Source organism: Cyprinodon variegatus, unplaced genomic scaffold, assembly GCF_000732505.1.
Source record: "Cyprinodon variegatus isolate N-32 unplaced genomic scaffold, C_variegatus-1.0 Scaffold29, whole genome shotgun sequence".
In the NCBI taxonomy this organism is placed as follows: Eukaryota; Metazoa; Chordata; class Actinopteri; order Cyprinodontiformes; family Cyprinodontidae; genus Cyprinodon; species Cyprinodon variegatus.
Genome location: NW_015150482.1, coordinates 1,906,394 through 1,922,134, shown reverse-complemented (window position 1 = coordinate 1,922,134; position 15,741 = coordinate 1,906,394). Strand labels below are relative to the sequence as shown.

The 15,741-nt window shown below is 39.5% G+C and overlaps 2 protein-coding genes across 2 annotated transcripts in view; one reads left to right on the top strand and one right to left on the bottom strand.

The window, feature by feature from the left end:
* The window catches only part of LOC107099974 (bcl-2-like protein 1), a 4,443-nt gene extending 2,293 nt beyond the window's left edge, over positions 1-2,150 (top strand). The window contains exon 3 of the mRNA XM_015398318.1: positions 1,522-2,150. Within this exon, the coding sequence (XP_015253804.1) occupies positions 1,522-1,662 (141 nt within the window). The 3' untranslated portion in view covers positions 1,663-2,150. The remainder of the gene's footprint in view (positions 1-1,521) is intronic.
* Positions 2,151-10,266: 8,116 nt separating this feature from the next.
* LOC107100171 (endothelial transcription factor GATA-2-like) lies at positions 10,267-15,064 on the bottom strand. The gene is made up of 6 exons (XM_015398568.1): positions 14,944-15,064; positions 13,466-13,702; positions 12,885-13,391; positions 11,649-11,794; positions 11,430-11,555; positions 10,267-11,343 (listed from the first exon to the last, which is right to left on the bottom strand). The coding sequence occupies exons 2-6, from the start codon at positions 13,677-13,679 to the stop codon at positions 11,056-11,058; spliced, it is 1,281 nt and encodes a 426-aa protein (XP_015254054.1). The 5' UTR covers positions 13,680-13,702; positions 14,944-15,064; the 3' UTR covers positions 10,267-11,055.
* Positions 15,065-15,741: the final 677 nt, after the last annotated feature.

The following is a 15,741-nucleotide window of genomic DNA, read 5'->3' as shown; positions in this document are numbered from 1 at the left end:
TTTTTTTAGACTTTTAAAACTCAGAAGCTGATCAAATATCGGGTTAAATATCGGTGGGGTGGCCGATGTCCGATATTCAGTTTTAAGGCCGATACAGGCCGATACCGATAGGGGGCCGATTATATCGTGCATTCCTAATTTTAGTATTTTTTGGGGTGTCTAAAGTGGCTTCCTGTCATCATGTGGCTGTCCTCAGCATAGACTCGCCCCCTGCTGGCCTGGCGCTAAAGAAAAACAGGCCGCCTCTGCATTGTTGCAACTTGGCAACTTTTTTTGGTATATTTGTCACATTTTCAGACCCCTCCAGAAACTTTTTTTATAAAAAAAAGAGACCAAAGACAAATCTGGCGACTTTTTCCTGTATTGTTTGAGACTTTGGTGACATAGAGCAGAGCTGGTTCTGTTAGCGCAGCTGCAGCCGTTCTGCAGTCTGAGCAGAGATGGGCCCGATCCCAAGCTGGCCCCTAAACACTAACCCTGAGAGCTAACCCTCTGTTTGCTGGTTCCCAAGGAGGATCCATCACATTAAGTGCCATCCCAAACCACGTAGTGAGTAGGGGCAGTGGACCATTCAGCCCTTAAATAGTGAGTCTGCCTCAGTTGCAGGCTCGCTGGAGTTCAGCAGCAGGTGTAACGGCGGCCAGGTGGCGGAGGAAAAATGTAAATTCTGCTCGTTTGCTGCATCTTTGTCACAATGACAGAAAATCACAAGTTAGTTTATGAACATTTTTTTAATCATTTCTGAAATGGAAGGTCCGATTTGAAATAGTTTTGACCGTATACATTTGTTTTAAGATAGGGGCAATTTGTTTTTATGTTGTGTTAACCTGCAACACAGAGCTACAGCCATGCACATGGTGCATCACTGTTGCCATAGCAACAACTGATTTCCTTTTACTTTGGAGGGCTGATGCCATCCCATTCTTGTTCATACCCCCCCACCTTCAATCAAGGCGCCTTCCACAGCTGCGAATGAGCCTTCATTGGGAGTGACACTCGATAGTTAGGGTTAGTGCTTAGGGGAATAGTTTGGGATTCACCCCCGACTCTCTTCTGTTTCCCCAACTAACATGAGTCACACATGCTCAAAGCTTCCACTGTTCCCCCCTGAATAAATTAATGGTATTTATTTTTCTTAAAACCCTTGCAGTGATATAGAATCAATCGCAGTGAGGCATTCGGGCTCTGAAGAATTTTAGGAATCTTTTTGAGACTGATCGATTGATTTGACTAAGATCTGGCTCCTGTATTTGCAGTTAAATTTCCAAAGAAATTTGTTTAATCGTAGCTAATTTATGATTTAGTAGATGGAGTGATTATTTATAGTTGAAAAAATTCCCAAGTTTTGTTTTTCCACTTAAAATACAATTGTAATTTGAAAACTGCTTTCTGTATAAATGTAAGAAATCCTTGGAAAAAAGAAAACACGTAATAATCCAAAACATTTAATTGTGACCAAAAACAGCACCGTATGCTCAAGCCAAGTCTGACACTCTCTCTACTTTGTGTGTTTTTTTATAGGACTGCTTTGCTAAGCTGTACGGCCAAGACGCCGCTGCAGAGGGGCGGAGATCTCACGAGACATTGAACAAATGGCTGCTAGTTGGTGCGGCTCTGCTCGGCGGAGTTCTGCTCACTGTGCTTGTTGCTAAGAAACGATGAACGTCCTTGCATGTCGCTCATCACGGCACATCACATGTAATGCTATGCCAACGCAAGTAAAACAAAGTAGTTAATGTTTACATAAAGAAAATATAAAGCCCGGTCTGCTTGTGCACTGAATGTGGTTCGGCTACAGTCAAGCAAATTGTTGGAGTATATACAACTAATGTAGCTGTAATACTACTCACTCTGCTCTTCTGGTTTCTTTTAACACGCAGCAGTGCATTTTAGTTAAAGGGTCTTACTGTTCAGACTTGAAGTGCTTTAAATGAACATAAGCTATAGGTTAGACTAAGATACATTCAGCTGTTTTGGTGAATTTGCTTTTTTTTTTTTTTTTGCCTTCTGTACGTTATCTAAGGACCAATTGTTATATCTCCTAAACTGACAGCTGACAGAATATAAGTTCTATTTTTTTCCCATTGTGTAACAGAGTCTTTTTGTTGCCTGTTTTGGAGTTTTAGGCATGCTTCAAAAATAAATATATTTATGTTTTTCTTGTGGCTTTATTTTATTTTTCTTAAACATAATATTCCAAGCACTCTCAGCTATATAATAGTTTATAGCTAGGGTCAGAAAGCGATTTGGTTGGAGCAACATTAGAAGTAGACACAGAAATGGGCTAAGAGTTGTTCACCTGATATTTTTAAATCTGTGCAATTTATGTTGAATCAGTTCATGTTTTACTCAGTTATGTTTCTTTTCCTTCTCCAAGTCAAAACAGAGGATGCAAAACAATAAAAGCAGTTCAGTTACTTTTATATGCCTTTGTTTTTTGTTTTTTTTTAAACAAAGGCATATAAAAGTAACTGATCAGGCAGGTCTGTCAGATCTGCCTGATCAGAAACTAAGGTTGAAGAATATATTGATGGATCAGATTTACTCATCCATTCCCCTAAACTGGATGCTATGGAAAGGTGACACTGGACTACTCCAGAAAACTAATACTGTACATGTTTGTGAGCACATTGTTCCCACTAAAACAGCCTATTAATATATATATTAGTATAATATAGTTAACCTAAAGCAATATGCAAGGTATGATTGTTACATGTCAGGTACGCCGGTCCTTGACCAAGGCACCTTACAGTAGAACTGCAGTCAGGCCCTGGACTGGCATGGTTATCACTGCCCCTGCATAGTTGGGGACAAACAGAGAGAACAAATTTCCCACTGGGATCAGCTGCATAATCATGGTAGGCCACTTCTTTGATTTTATTTATTTTGCTCAGGCTTCTCGTAAGCCCACAGCCCGCTAAAGGTTGAGAGGGCAATATTATTGCCATTACTGTTAATATAAAGTAGAAACGTTACACATTCAGTAATAAAATGTCACAGGGGATGTTATGGGGGGATGGTCATTTAAGAAGGGGGATGATAAAAAAAAAAAAAAAACATTTTTGAAATAGGGAGATGCTATCCTCCCTATTCCCCCCTCAACTCGAGTACTGGGTATTATATTTTTTTCTTCTGCAAAGGTTGCACAGCTGCAGCCAGAGGATATGGGGACATGGCTTGCAAAGATACTGAACCCATTCTCAGAGGTATACTAGAGCGGAATTAATTAAATTCAAAGTTCAATTGATTCAAAGTTTTCTATCTAAGGAAAACCAGTTTATTGCATTGACTCGAGTGCAATCCCTCACACTAAGCATGCTTGTAGCGACAGTGGAGAGGAAAAACTCCCTTTTAACAGGAAGAAACCTCCAGCAGAACCAGACTCAGTGTGAGCGGCCATCTGCCGAGGCTGACTGGGGTTCAAGGAGACAGAAGCAGAGATACAAAAAGCAGCTGTAAAAAGCGGCCCCGTCCAGGAAACACACAGCCGGGCAGACGAGCTCTGAGCCAGCTCCCATGTCAGAGGATGAAGAGAGCACATTCAGCCAGTCACAGTCAGAGAAACAGAACAACACTAAACAAAGGTGTTGATGGCAGCAGCACAGCTGAATCATGACTTCTACCCACTCTTACTTAGACTGATCTATTTTTAGGCCGTACATTTTTGTCTTAATATGTGTGGCTGCAACACAGAGATTTAACACCATCATTTTCTGATATGTATTTAAGAAAATCAGGCTAAATAATTCTTCCTATATATAGTTTATAACAGATTATTGCAGTTGTTACTAAATAAAAGCAGATCAACAATATTCTTCATAAAAAAAAAAGAAAATTTCTATGTTTGATGAACATATACAGTGATGTTCTAGACCAAATTTACCATTGGAGATGGTGGTTTTGTATTATGGGGCTCTGAACCAAACGATGAAACAAAAAACAGGGCAAAGGTTTGTTGTCTGATATGTTAAGTTAACCAAAGAGTCCTTGCAGCTGTGGAAACCTCAGACAAATCAGATTAAAAGTATGATCCTATGCCAATATGACTGAAGCTGAAAATGCAACCAATCATTTTTTTAAATCGTTAATGTAATAAAATTGGTCCAAAAGAATATACTAAACTATAAAATGTGGTTTCTGTTCCAATGCAAATAGAAATCTGTTTTTCATACATTCCTTTGAATATGTTTTTAGTATCGGGGGCCAAGGCAGGTTTTACGGGGCACTGGCCCCTGTCAACAAAGCTCATGAACATGTACTCAGGAATTTGATGTCATTTTTAAAGAATACTATTTTTATTTGAGATTTTTAGGCTTTAAAATAAAAATACACTCGTTGGAAGAGGATGATTACATTATTTCTATGGAATTCTGATAATTGTGGCATATTCTGTAGAAAGAAAAGCTCATAGTTTCCAACCTAAAAAAACACCAAACACTTCGTGCAGTCAGTTGTCAGGAGTAGTGTTGCATGTCAGCCACCAGGGGGAGCCTGTGTGCCATGCGTTGACCTGACATTTGAAGCTACTTTCCCTCTGCTGGTTATTGAAATGGACTTTATCACTGTAGCTGACCCAGTTATTGTTTTTACATCCACTTCAATGGAAAATTGTTAAAATACATTTTCAAAGCCAACATAGAAGCACTAAAAACACCTTTGTAATCATAAAGTTTTCCTAACTTATGATTCAGCACAGCCTAAGTTAATAACTCATGCTGTCACTGCTATGAAAAAGACAGCTCTGTATAAAACAGCACAAGAGCAGCAGGAGCGAGTTTTGCCACTAACGGATGGTTCTGTGAGTGTACTGGAGCCGGCCTGTGGTTGCTAATCTATCCCTGTCATTTGCTGCCATTTCCCCAGAGCAGGGCTGACAGCTGCTGCAGATAAACAGAAGATAGACAGTTGAGGAAAGGATATAAATTATGGATGTGACTTTTTCTTCACATCTCATGCCCTTTTTTACCCCCTGTCACTGGTTCCTTGCGCCTTTTTTTTCTGACTTATTATATATATTTCCCATTAAGGTCAAGCTTGCCGCTTTCTATTGCTCAGAGTGGTTTAGGGGGAACAATATAGGCAGGAATCACTGTAGATTCACATAGACAGTTATCTAGCTTTGTGCAACATTATATTCCAGTGCCCACAGGGAATCAGAGTGATTGTGGGTGTCATGGTTGATAGACATTCGCCTACTCCAAATGAAGCTGCAGAAAAAGTTTGTGTTTATAATCAAAATATTTGGCCAGGGGTCTGTGTGGGTGGGTGCTGTTACCAGATGTTCACTGATATGTGATCAACAAGATGAAACCAAATGCATAGATGGAAGTATTATTTCTCCCCGGCGCCTGCAATGAAGCATGGACAAATCAGCTGTGTTTTCGATATGAGTGATCATTTATAGATATGACTAAAGTGAAGCGTTCTCATCAACCCCACAGATTATGAAACCTGACAGGATAGGGTCATACCAGATGTGACAGTTTTATACACCAAACTCTTTCATAACCTTACCCTTTTTTTTTTATGGATGATTCCCATGATGTGTGCGTTTGTCTTTGTCACCTAATGCAACCCAAAGAGGCCCTCACTGACTAACCGACAGGGAGGATGAGAGTGGCGGAGCCAGCAGCAGGTGGATGCTCTGGGGTCTGTGGCCTCAGTGATAACTTATCAGTCATCTTGCAGTCCTTACTGAGCAACCCCAGCCCTGCTGCTCATTTTAAAAGATACATCACACATGCTTGCCTTAGTGCCGTGTTTACTACATGTTGCTTTAAAGGAGTTTCTTACATTTCATAGAAACGAAGGTAATAAGAGTCAATCTGTTGTCCAACACTGTGAAACTCCTTTCTTGTTTTTCTTCCACAAAAGTCCACCAGAAACTTTGCCTCAATACTCTAATCTAATCTGCTGAGACATGACCACAAGTGCGATCTACACGACCCAGCTTTCTCTGGTTTATTGAGCAGGATTCCTCTATAGAAACAATCACAGTGGCTGTGCTTGTCAGAACACTAAATGGCTATTTTTGTAAAATAACTTTGATCGATTTAGATGTACCATCAGTGGCACTCACAAGTACACAAACAACTTTTTAATTGATAGGTTTTGTTATGCAAAAATAAGTGAGAATGATAAGTGTTTCAACATATAACTGAATATTAACCCCAAAGATTAAAGGATCAAAGGTGTTAGAGGACAAACAAGGGATGAAAAAATGTTTTTAAAAAGAGACACAGTCTTAAACTAAAACATGTTTGAAGAACCTTTTCATTCAGTTTTAACATTAAGTCTTCGCTTGCATCCAGCATTTTATCTCGCTAATCTTTCACTAATAAATCTATCAGTTCATAAGCACATCATGTTTCAACCCCACCAGAATGAAGGAAATAATGCAACCATTTTTGGCATTTACTTAATGGTATTTAGTTACTTGTTAGGATTATTATCATTGATGATGTGTGAGTCTGTTGAAGCCCTAATAATACCTGCCAGTTGTGCATCAGCTCACTTCTGTAACTCTAAGCAACTTATCTGATCTGAGTAAGATTAACATTTTTATCAAAATCTGTTTTCATGTCTCATAGCTATTTATAACATATAAATGGTAAAGTTTTATTGAAAGAGTTAGTCCCGAATATTCATATTTAGTTAGCGTAACTAAATATGATTAAGTAGATGTCAAAAATGGTTGTATTATTTCAATTCAATCTTATACATATTTTAGTTTGAGATTCAATGGGGACTTAAAAACTTTCTTATTCTATAAGTTTAGCATCTCATAGTGGTGCTAAAATAATCTGTTAAAAAAGGGTAAGGAAAGGAAACACTGACACAAATACATCAGAGTGTGAAATCTAAGCTTTGTGGAATATTGATCTAGTCAGTTAATCCACTGATGCCTATTGTTGCAAATATGCAACAGTCTGTATTATGCAGCCAACATACCACCCTAGATAGTGTGTTCATTTCCCGAAATACTAGTGCGGAACTAGTTTGGCAAGTTCTTGGAACGACTGGTCAGTGAAGGTGTATGCTATCTATTATGATAACTATTGTGACAAATTTACAAAATGTATTTGTTTTGTGAATGTTTTTGCGTTAATTAAATGAACAACAGGTACCAAACGGGGAAACAATGAGATGACCCTAAAAACAGGTCCCACAGAAATTACTTTCATTTGACCAGTGCAGTGTCAATACTAGCATGAAGCAATACCTCGAGCCTACAGAGGCTTCACAGGTGGCCCAACACCAGCTGCATGGAGGGATTAATAAATATTTAGATTATATATTAATATGAATAAATATGTAATCTTAATTCAGTTCAGTTTATTTATATAGTGCCAATTCACAACATGTCATAAAGCTTTGATACATATATATATAAAAGTAAGCTAAATTGTACAATAACAGACATTGCTAAATCAAACAAACATGAAAATATAAAAAATTATCTTTGTTCTCCAAAGATTAATTTAAAAAGAACTTTATACTGGTCCTTAATTCTCTGGTTGTCATCCAGGGTGCCGTACATAAAGCTACTTGGTCAAATATTTGTTATTTTCTTGGGGGGTTTAGTTTCAAATTAGAGGAAAAAATTGGCATTAATAAATCAAAATCGTATAATCATATACAAATATCACATTTCCAAACTAAACATTGAATTAGTAAGTTGATTATTTAGTTTGCATACTAAATATTCAGCTTTCAATTAAATATTTAGTTCCGATCTAAATGTTTTTGTGTAAGCTAAACATTTAATTAGCTAATTTAATAACAATTTTTCAAACAAAATATTTAGCTGTAAAACAACATACGGTATTTAGTTGTAAATTGAGTACTTATTTCATAATAAACATTTGTGTGTACATTAAATATTAATTTTAAAACTAAACATTTAGTTAGCAATCTAAATGTTTATTGCATATTGACCTAAATATTCACATTTGATTGGAACTAAATATTTTAATAAAAGCTAAATATAGTTTTTCAACTAAATGTTTATTTAACATTAAACATTCAACACGCTAATTAAATATTATTTTTGGAAGTGTCGTATTTATAAATGTATGGATATTATGGTGATTATATGACTTAGAAATATGAACTCCCATTTTCTTCCTTCTTTTTGTTTTTTTTTTCTTTTTTGAGGCTGAATAGCCCAAAAAGTTGCTGCAAAATTTTGACTAGGTAACTCTACAAACATACCCCCATAAAAAAAACTCATTAAAGATGTTTAATGAGTGCATAATTTCTATCATAACATTGTTTGATTTTGTTACTATGGTTACATAGAAATAAATCTACATGCAAAAAAAAGACAATTTGTTGTTCTTGTTCTTTGGGCCCCCCCTCCCTACCTGCAAAGGGGCCCTTCGCAGTCAGTTTGTTTGCTTCTGTGTGGGGCCGGCCCTGATCTCTCCAAGTTGATGTGACAGATGTGAAAGACTGTGGAGAGGCTGAGGAGACATTATGGTGTGACATTGTTGAGCATGACTGGTACGTCAGTGTTAGCCTGGGGGGAGGTTGTGCAGACCAACCGTACTTGGACTGCTGCAGGATACCAGGATGAGTTCTTTAGACCCATGGATTTTGAAGGTGCCTCATATAGCAAGAACATGGAGGCCTTTCCTGGAGGATGAGGGAACCGCCTCTTTAAGTTATCTTTGGGTTCATTAACCAGCCTGCACATCAGACTGTCCAGGAGCTCAGATATGCCCCGATCAGGATCTGGAAGGAGATTCCTGGTATCCCATACAGCTTTTTGTACAAGCACCTCATACAAACTACTGAGCAGCATTTTCAGCTGCTGATAAGTTGTTTCCACAAACTGGACGAATCTACTGCATCGCTTTTCAGTTTCACTTTCACTGTGACTTGGAATAGGCCTTCAGTAGTATAATGATTTTTATGAAATGACACAACATGCTTTTGATTATTACCCATTTGAATTATTATCAACATCAACAACTTTATTAAGAACGCACTTTTACACCAGCCACAGCTCAGAGTGCTGAACATAAAAAAACTATCAAATTAAGATAGTAAATGAAGAAACGTGCAACAAAAAAACAATAAAAAAAAGCTTGAAAAAAAAACTGATAGAAACTCCAGCAGTACAAATTACATAACATCACATCTCAGTTGGGTTGAGGGCCAGTGGGTAAAATTACCGTACATATTTTAAATTAGTTTTAGTGGTGTCTTTTATTCTTTGAGGACAACTGACATTGTGTGAGAGGCGGGTTAAACTCTGCACAGATGGCCAGTCTGTCACAGGAAAAACAGAAACCATGGATGCATAGGATTATATAGAAGAAGGCTGAACTGCTGGAAAAAAAAACATGCATCCAACTCAATGCAATTTAAAGCCAAATGAAAGGACAATAGCTGCATCGTTAAACCAGGTGGTGCCTTCATCCTACCATGGTGGTTCTTCAACAGGAACAGGGAAGCTGATCAGGAGTCAGAAACAGGATGATCTTGTAGGAAATAATCTAAAAAGAAACCAAAACAAACATCTGAGGCTGCGATGGAAATTCACCTTCAAGTAGGACAAGACCCTAAAATTAAACAGCCAGAGGCAGTTGGATGGTTTGGATCAATGTGTTTTTATATGTTTGAATGGCCTAGTCAAAGTCCAGACCTAAATCCAGAAGATCATCTGTAACCAACTGTCCAATAAAGTATTTTTTTTTTTATCTGATTGAGCTTGGCAAAACTTTAAGTTACACTCCACACTTTTTAGGTGTTTTTGTGTGTGAAAAAGTTAAGGTAAACACAAAGTACCCAATTGTGCTGATCAATGACAAAACAAACACCTATTTTAATTATATACATTTAGGTTTGTACCAAAATCTAAAAAAATTGAATATAATTCAAGGGGTGTCAACAGTGTTTGAATGCACTGTAAATAACCCAAGTTAAAGTGATGTGAAAAACCTTCAGCAGGGGTTTGTAAAAGCTGAGTTAGACCTACACTAACACAGTTTATCAAAATAACCCTGAAAAAGGTTCACACACGTTAACGCTGCAGGGAAGTCAGTGAGCAGCTGATGATGGATGAGATTTCATTTATTCTAGGCTGGAAGCCGCAAACAGCAACATGCAGTATCCTGCAGGCAAACAAATATGTACCCCTTTCTCTTACCTGCTCAGCGGTTTTAAAACAAGAAAACTTTTTTTCACTAAGAATTTCTGGACTTTCAGAGCGACTCATCACTACGCATGTTATTTCTCTAAATACAGTCATTGTTTCGCTTTTTCAGCTCTGGTTAGTAAGCATTTTCTTTAAAGTGTCTACTCTTTGCTTTCAAGCATGATATGAGAAAGGAAAAATAATTCACACATTTCAACCCTCTAAGGGATGAATCACATCGAATAGAAAAATAACAAAATGTATCTATTATGAGATGTGTGTTTGTGAGACACATGCCCAGTTGTTCCTCAACGGGCGATACTGGTCAAAGCGTCCAACCAGGTGTAAGTGTTTCACTTTAGTTGAGTGTTTGTCACTTCTGCGGAATTGGGGATTTGCATAGCGGCTATGTACAATTACACTGTCAAAGTGGATCAGTGTCTGCACAAAGGCACCACTATGCCAGTGCAGAGGAGTACAATACCAGCACACAGGAGCCAACGCTTAGGCCAGGCCACAGAGCTGGGAATTCAAATGACTTAAAACAAAACCCCTCCATCAGTCAGCCATAAGTCAAACATTTTATTCTTCTCTCTGCACTTTATTTCATCTATGCAAATACATAACAGAGAACCAAAGACATTATAACTAATATGTAACTCTACATTATGGAGAGAAAGTGAACAATCCCCAAGCAGATACCTGGAAAAAATCAGATGCTTGTTTGTATTTACAGCAGAGTGAATCTCTTATCAGCAGGCAGGGGTTACATGTGCCATGTGGTTTTAATCAGACCTCACACGATAATAATCAACAAAATATGATAAAATACAGTGAAAGTAAACAAAATCCTCATTCATAGGATATTCTTTATGTACAAAGCCAAAAAAAGCACACTAGCTGCCGTTCGATCACACTAGAGTGGGCACCATGCCGGAGTTGAGATGGTGTTGGTAGGGTAGGCTGCTAGAGGGGTGCAGAGGGGTTGGGGTTGGGATGAGGTGTGGTGTGTGGCTGTAGGTCAGGAGGGTCCCAGGGCCGAGGGAAAAGGGCCCACCGTTATCATCCAGGGGGGGCGGCTGGACCCCGTCTGAGTACTGTTCCAGCAAGGCCGCCTTCTTGCTCTTCTTGTTCTTGCTGGAGACTTTTCTGTTGCGAGTCTGGATGCCTTCCTTCTTCATGGTGAGGGGTCTATTTACCTGGTAAAAGACGAGAGGTATTAAAACACACTGCAGGACTCTGGCTCTGGGCATGATTGCCGTTTTTGTCCTCATGTGGGCCTCACGTTGTGCAGTTTGAAGTAGAGACCGCAGGCGTTACATACGGGCTCTCCGTTGGCATTGCGCCTCCACAGTGTTGTTGTGCTGGTGTGACAGTTGGCACAGAGGGTACCAGCACGCTTACTCACAATCTAAAACACAGAGAAGGGAACACCGTCAATGTTTCTATAGAATCAGATATGGTTTTAGATCTCAGAAAAGTAGCAAACTACTTAGAGTCCTACCAGTCTCTTCTTGGGTCGGATCAAGGGTCGGTTCTGGCCATTCATCTTGTGGTACAGTCCGCAGGCGTTACACAGGTAGTGGCCTGTACCATCGCGGCGCCACAGAGGCGTTGCAGTGGCTCCGCAATTTACGCACTCTCTGGCCTCTGTTTACAAAAGAAAGTGGAGGTTTTTCATTAAGCATAAAAATTTTGATTTGTTTTACTGGGTCCAGAATTTGAGTTAAAAAAATATGAAAGATCTTGAAGTCTCAGTCACGGTCTTCCTGAAGCTGCTTTGGTGAGTCGTTGAGAAAATGACAACACCGTCTTTTAATTTTCATGCTTTGTCTGAAATCTCTTTTTTTTTATCAGGATATTTCATCAAACTGTAGAGATCATGTGTTTAAAAAAAACCCACATGGGGCAGCTAACAGTATCGAGTTACACAAAGGTGGGAAAAACATACAGCTTCAAGAGGAAAACCTTCTGTTCCTTTTATATTAATGTGGAAGAATATTTTAGCGTCATGTGAGTGAATAAAGTTTAATTCCCCCTCCCCCCCCTGCTTCCTGTCCTCTCAACCCCAGTCAGTAACCCCAAAGTGTTGCTTTAACTAGTCTAGTTCTGGTGGAGGTTATTTCCAGTTAAAAGGACATTTTTTCTCTCCACTCTCGCCACCTACTTGCTCAAGAGGAAGGATTGCTGTTAAGCAAATAAATTGATGCTATCCATTTGGCTTCTTTTGGGAAATAAACTTTTTAACCAAACGGAATAAACAAACAACCCAAAACATGGATAAATGTTGAACGCATTTAAAGCATTGGGTGTTAGATTTTACTGATTTTTTTTATTTTTCTCATAAACCGCATATGAATTAGATTCATTTCAGTTCAAATGTTTCTTGAGATATCATTATTTTCAAATTTGTACTTTAAAAATAAACTGAATCAAAGTGCACCTGTGCACTGTCAAACAAATGACTAAAAGGAGGCTCCTACACGTTTTTTACACTAACAAAAAAAATGTCAGTTTAGAAAATATCTCAGGTTTGGGGGAAAAAAGATTGATTTCAAGATTTTTGCTTAAATCTAGGAATTACAATAAAAAAGCAACTTATTTTTGCATAACATTATATTTTCACAAATTTTTTTGTTATAACAGAAGCAGGAATAATGGTTGGCTTTTCGTATGTTTGATATTTTTTCCTGAATTGTAGTGAAAATATCAGAACCATGAGGTTTGTGTTGATTCTCACCTGGAGTGGTTGCCCTCATCTTGTTTCGAAGTTTCGGCGAATAGGAGGGGCTGATCCATGCTCCAGCGCCGGAGTAGAGGGCTGCGGAGCTGTACTCCTGGGGCCCGCTCATGTAGGAGCTGTAGGGGCTCAGCATGTGTGAATGTGAGTGTGATGATTGGGTGTACATGCTCCCTGCTGCAGGAGTCAGATTTAGAAAGTTGCTGCTGGCCCCTGAACCCCCCAGGGGACTAAGACGCTCTGCTTTGAGGGCCTCCTGAAGACGGGGACTCTCTCTTCCTTCTCTTCCAGGAGACGAGTACCCGTCTCTGGAGGTGGTGAAGGAGGAGGAGACCCCAGGGGTGTAGAGGGAGGTTGGGGTGTGGAGGTGGAGTGGCGTCTTGGTGAGGGGACTGCTGCTCCAGGTGGGTGCTGCAGAGCTGTAGGGTACACTCAGGGGGTGGTTGGAGGACCCATCCAGTAGCTGGAGATTACTGAGAAGACTGGGGGAGGTGTACACCTGCCGGACTTTAAAAACAAAACAAGAATGAGATAATCAAATCTTGGTTTAGGGGATAAAGAGGGACTTTTTCAGTGCTCACCAGAGCTGTGTCTGTAGCTGGATGGAGCTCGGCTGTGGCTGGGGTTAGGGAAGAATGAGGAAAGCCCAACATAGTCGGTGTCTGTACCAGAGAAAAAGGCTTCTCCTTCTTCTCCAGAAGCCAACAGGCCCGGATCAGAGGAGAAACCAGCAAGGGGGTCAGAGCTGAGCAGAGTGGGAGACGCCCAGTGGGACTGATCTGACGAATCCTCCATGTTCACAGGAGAAAAAGTTTACCCTGAAGAAAAGCAGAAATAAAACAGATTGATCATTTTTTTATCCTGTTATTTCCTGCACCACCCTTCCTCCCTCTGCACAGCTCTGCCACCACAGGTGACTCGGATTGATCAGATAATGCAGCATCTCTGGCAACACTTAGCTAACACGACAAACAAGTGCAACTTGAAGTTATCAGGGACAAGATCTCTCGACAGCAGGCTTTTTCAAACTTCCTTTTCTAGGATCCTCATTTGACTGTGGCTGAAAGTAACAACTAAAAATAACCGGCACTTTAAAAGTAGTGATGCAGCCAGTGACCGAACGGTTACTAGGTGGTCTTAAACATGATAGGTGTGCCGGTTAGACGTATGCTAAAGATATGCCCGAGGGGACACCCTATGTGATGAAAGTGACACATGAAAAAAAAAAAAGTTCAGAGTGGGGGCAGATTTCGTTTTTCGTTTCAGCTGGACTCATAAACAGCCTGCACAGATAGTTAAAGCTATCGCTCTTCCAGTTAACATAAAAACATTTATAAAGAGATGAAAAAGAAGTGATAGTAAATGTCCAGGCCACTCTCGATCAGCATATATACAGAAAAGCAAAAATAAAAGTGGCTGTTAGCCGATGAGAAAATCTGATTTTCCCCATTAATATAATTCTTAGTATGTTCAGCTTCAATTGAACAGCCCCTCAACTTCCTAATAAACAATAAAAAAGTATGATCTTAGTAAAAAAAAATATGATGGTAAAAGTGTAAAGGCATCTAAGGGTGAGACAGCATGCCGTGGTTGGATGGGCAAAAAAAAAAAAAAAAGTCAGCAAAGCAGGTGACTAGATGGAGAGCTTCTACATAAATACATCTCAATGCATACTGATAATAACACAGATTTACACTTCATGAACAGTAAGTGTTACAGATACTTTAAAATAGAAAAATTCAAACCATTTTTACTAATTTATTTTAAAAATTTTAAATTAATATAAGAACACAAAATAATTAATCCAAATGTCAATAAAAAACAAACAAAAAAACAAAAAACAAAACACAAGGCCAGAAAAATATACTCCGTAGGAAACGGAGTTGGTTTTAGTTTTCACATGAATAATGACGAAGAGTAAAATTGGCCCCCAGGCAATCAGCATGTAAATCCTACAGTGAAAGCTTTGTCTTCCTTTTTAGCAAACCCTGGTACACCCAAGCAGAACAATTATGCAGACACCTCAAGAACATCAATCCGACATACAGAGGTCACCTACCAGAGTGGATGTTCACCAAATTTCTAGAACCTCTGTGGATGATGGCCTGCTCGTCTGACTAACTGTCTCGCCGCAGGCTGATGGCTACAAGAACAACTTCTTCAACCAGTAGCAAAGTTTAGGGCTTACGAGTCTGTGGGAGGGGTTGGAGACAACTTTTTTTTTAAAGGACACACCTCTCTGGTCCACAGAGAAAGGGCTTGCATGATGGCAGATGTTACATATTTACAGCAACAGGGAAAAAAAAGAAAATCACATTTAACTGTGTCATTTATTGACGAAATACAAATCGTCCTTGTTATCATCAGAGGGTTTGTGGCACTGGAAGGCCGTTCTAAATCTTAGTTCCTCTGCTCTTCCTCTGTGTCCCTGTGTGCTGCTTGCATAGCATTGATAACATGCACTCATCACAGATGATTCCCACCACGAATAAAAAAGCGCCAAACCACGGCTGTTATCAAGCTGCTCCAGGTGATGGACAGAAATACTGGATGAGGTGGGTTTATTTTATAGTGGGCTTTGCATGCTGGGGCAGATGCAATGAGAAGGATGCCACTTGGGAGCAAGCTCCATGCCGGGCAGCGAGAACATACCATGGGAGGTTTCTCTGTGGCTGTTGATGAAATGTGCATACAGCCCCAGATAAGAGCAAGCCCACATGGAAAAGAGTTTGAGAGAAACGTTTGAACAAAGCAGGGGTAAAATGCAAAGACTCAATTTCTTTGTGGTCCAGGCAAAGCTTGGAGTGAAGCGCAGTAATGCAAATCGGGAAAGGAGCAGCAATCATAGGGGAGAGAT

What these genes read in the sequence shown, in the direction of transcription:
- LOC107100171 (XM_015398568.1), bottom strand. Translation starts at nt 13,679, where the DNA reads ATGGAGGATTCGTCAGATCAGTCCCACTGGGCGTCTCCCACTCTGCTC. An exon ending in GATGAGGGCAACCACTCCAG is followed by an intron (nt 11,795 to 12,884) that starts GTGAGAATCAAC and finishes TTTTGTAAACAG; the next exon opens with AGGCCAGAGAGTGCGTAAAT. An exon ending in TCTACTTCAAACTGCACAAC is followed by an intron (nt 11,344 to 11,429) that starts GTGAGGCCCACA and finishes GTCTTTTACCAG; the next exon opens with GTAAATAGACCCCTCACCAT.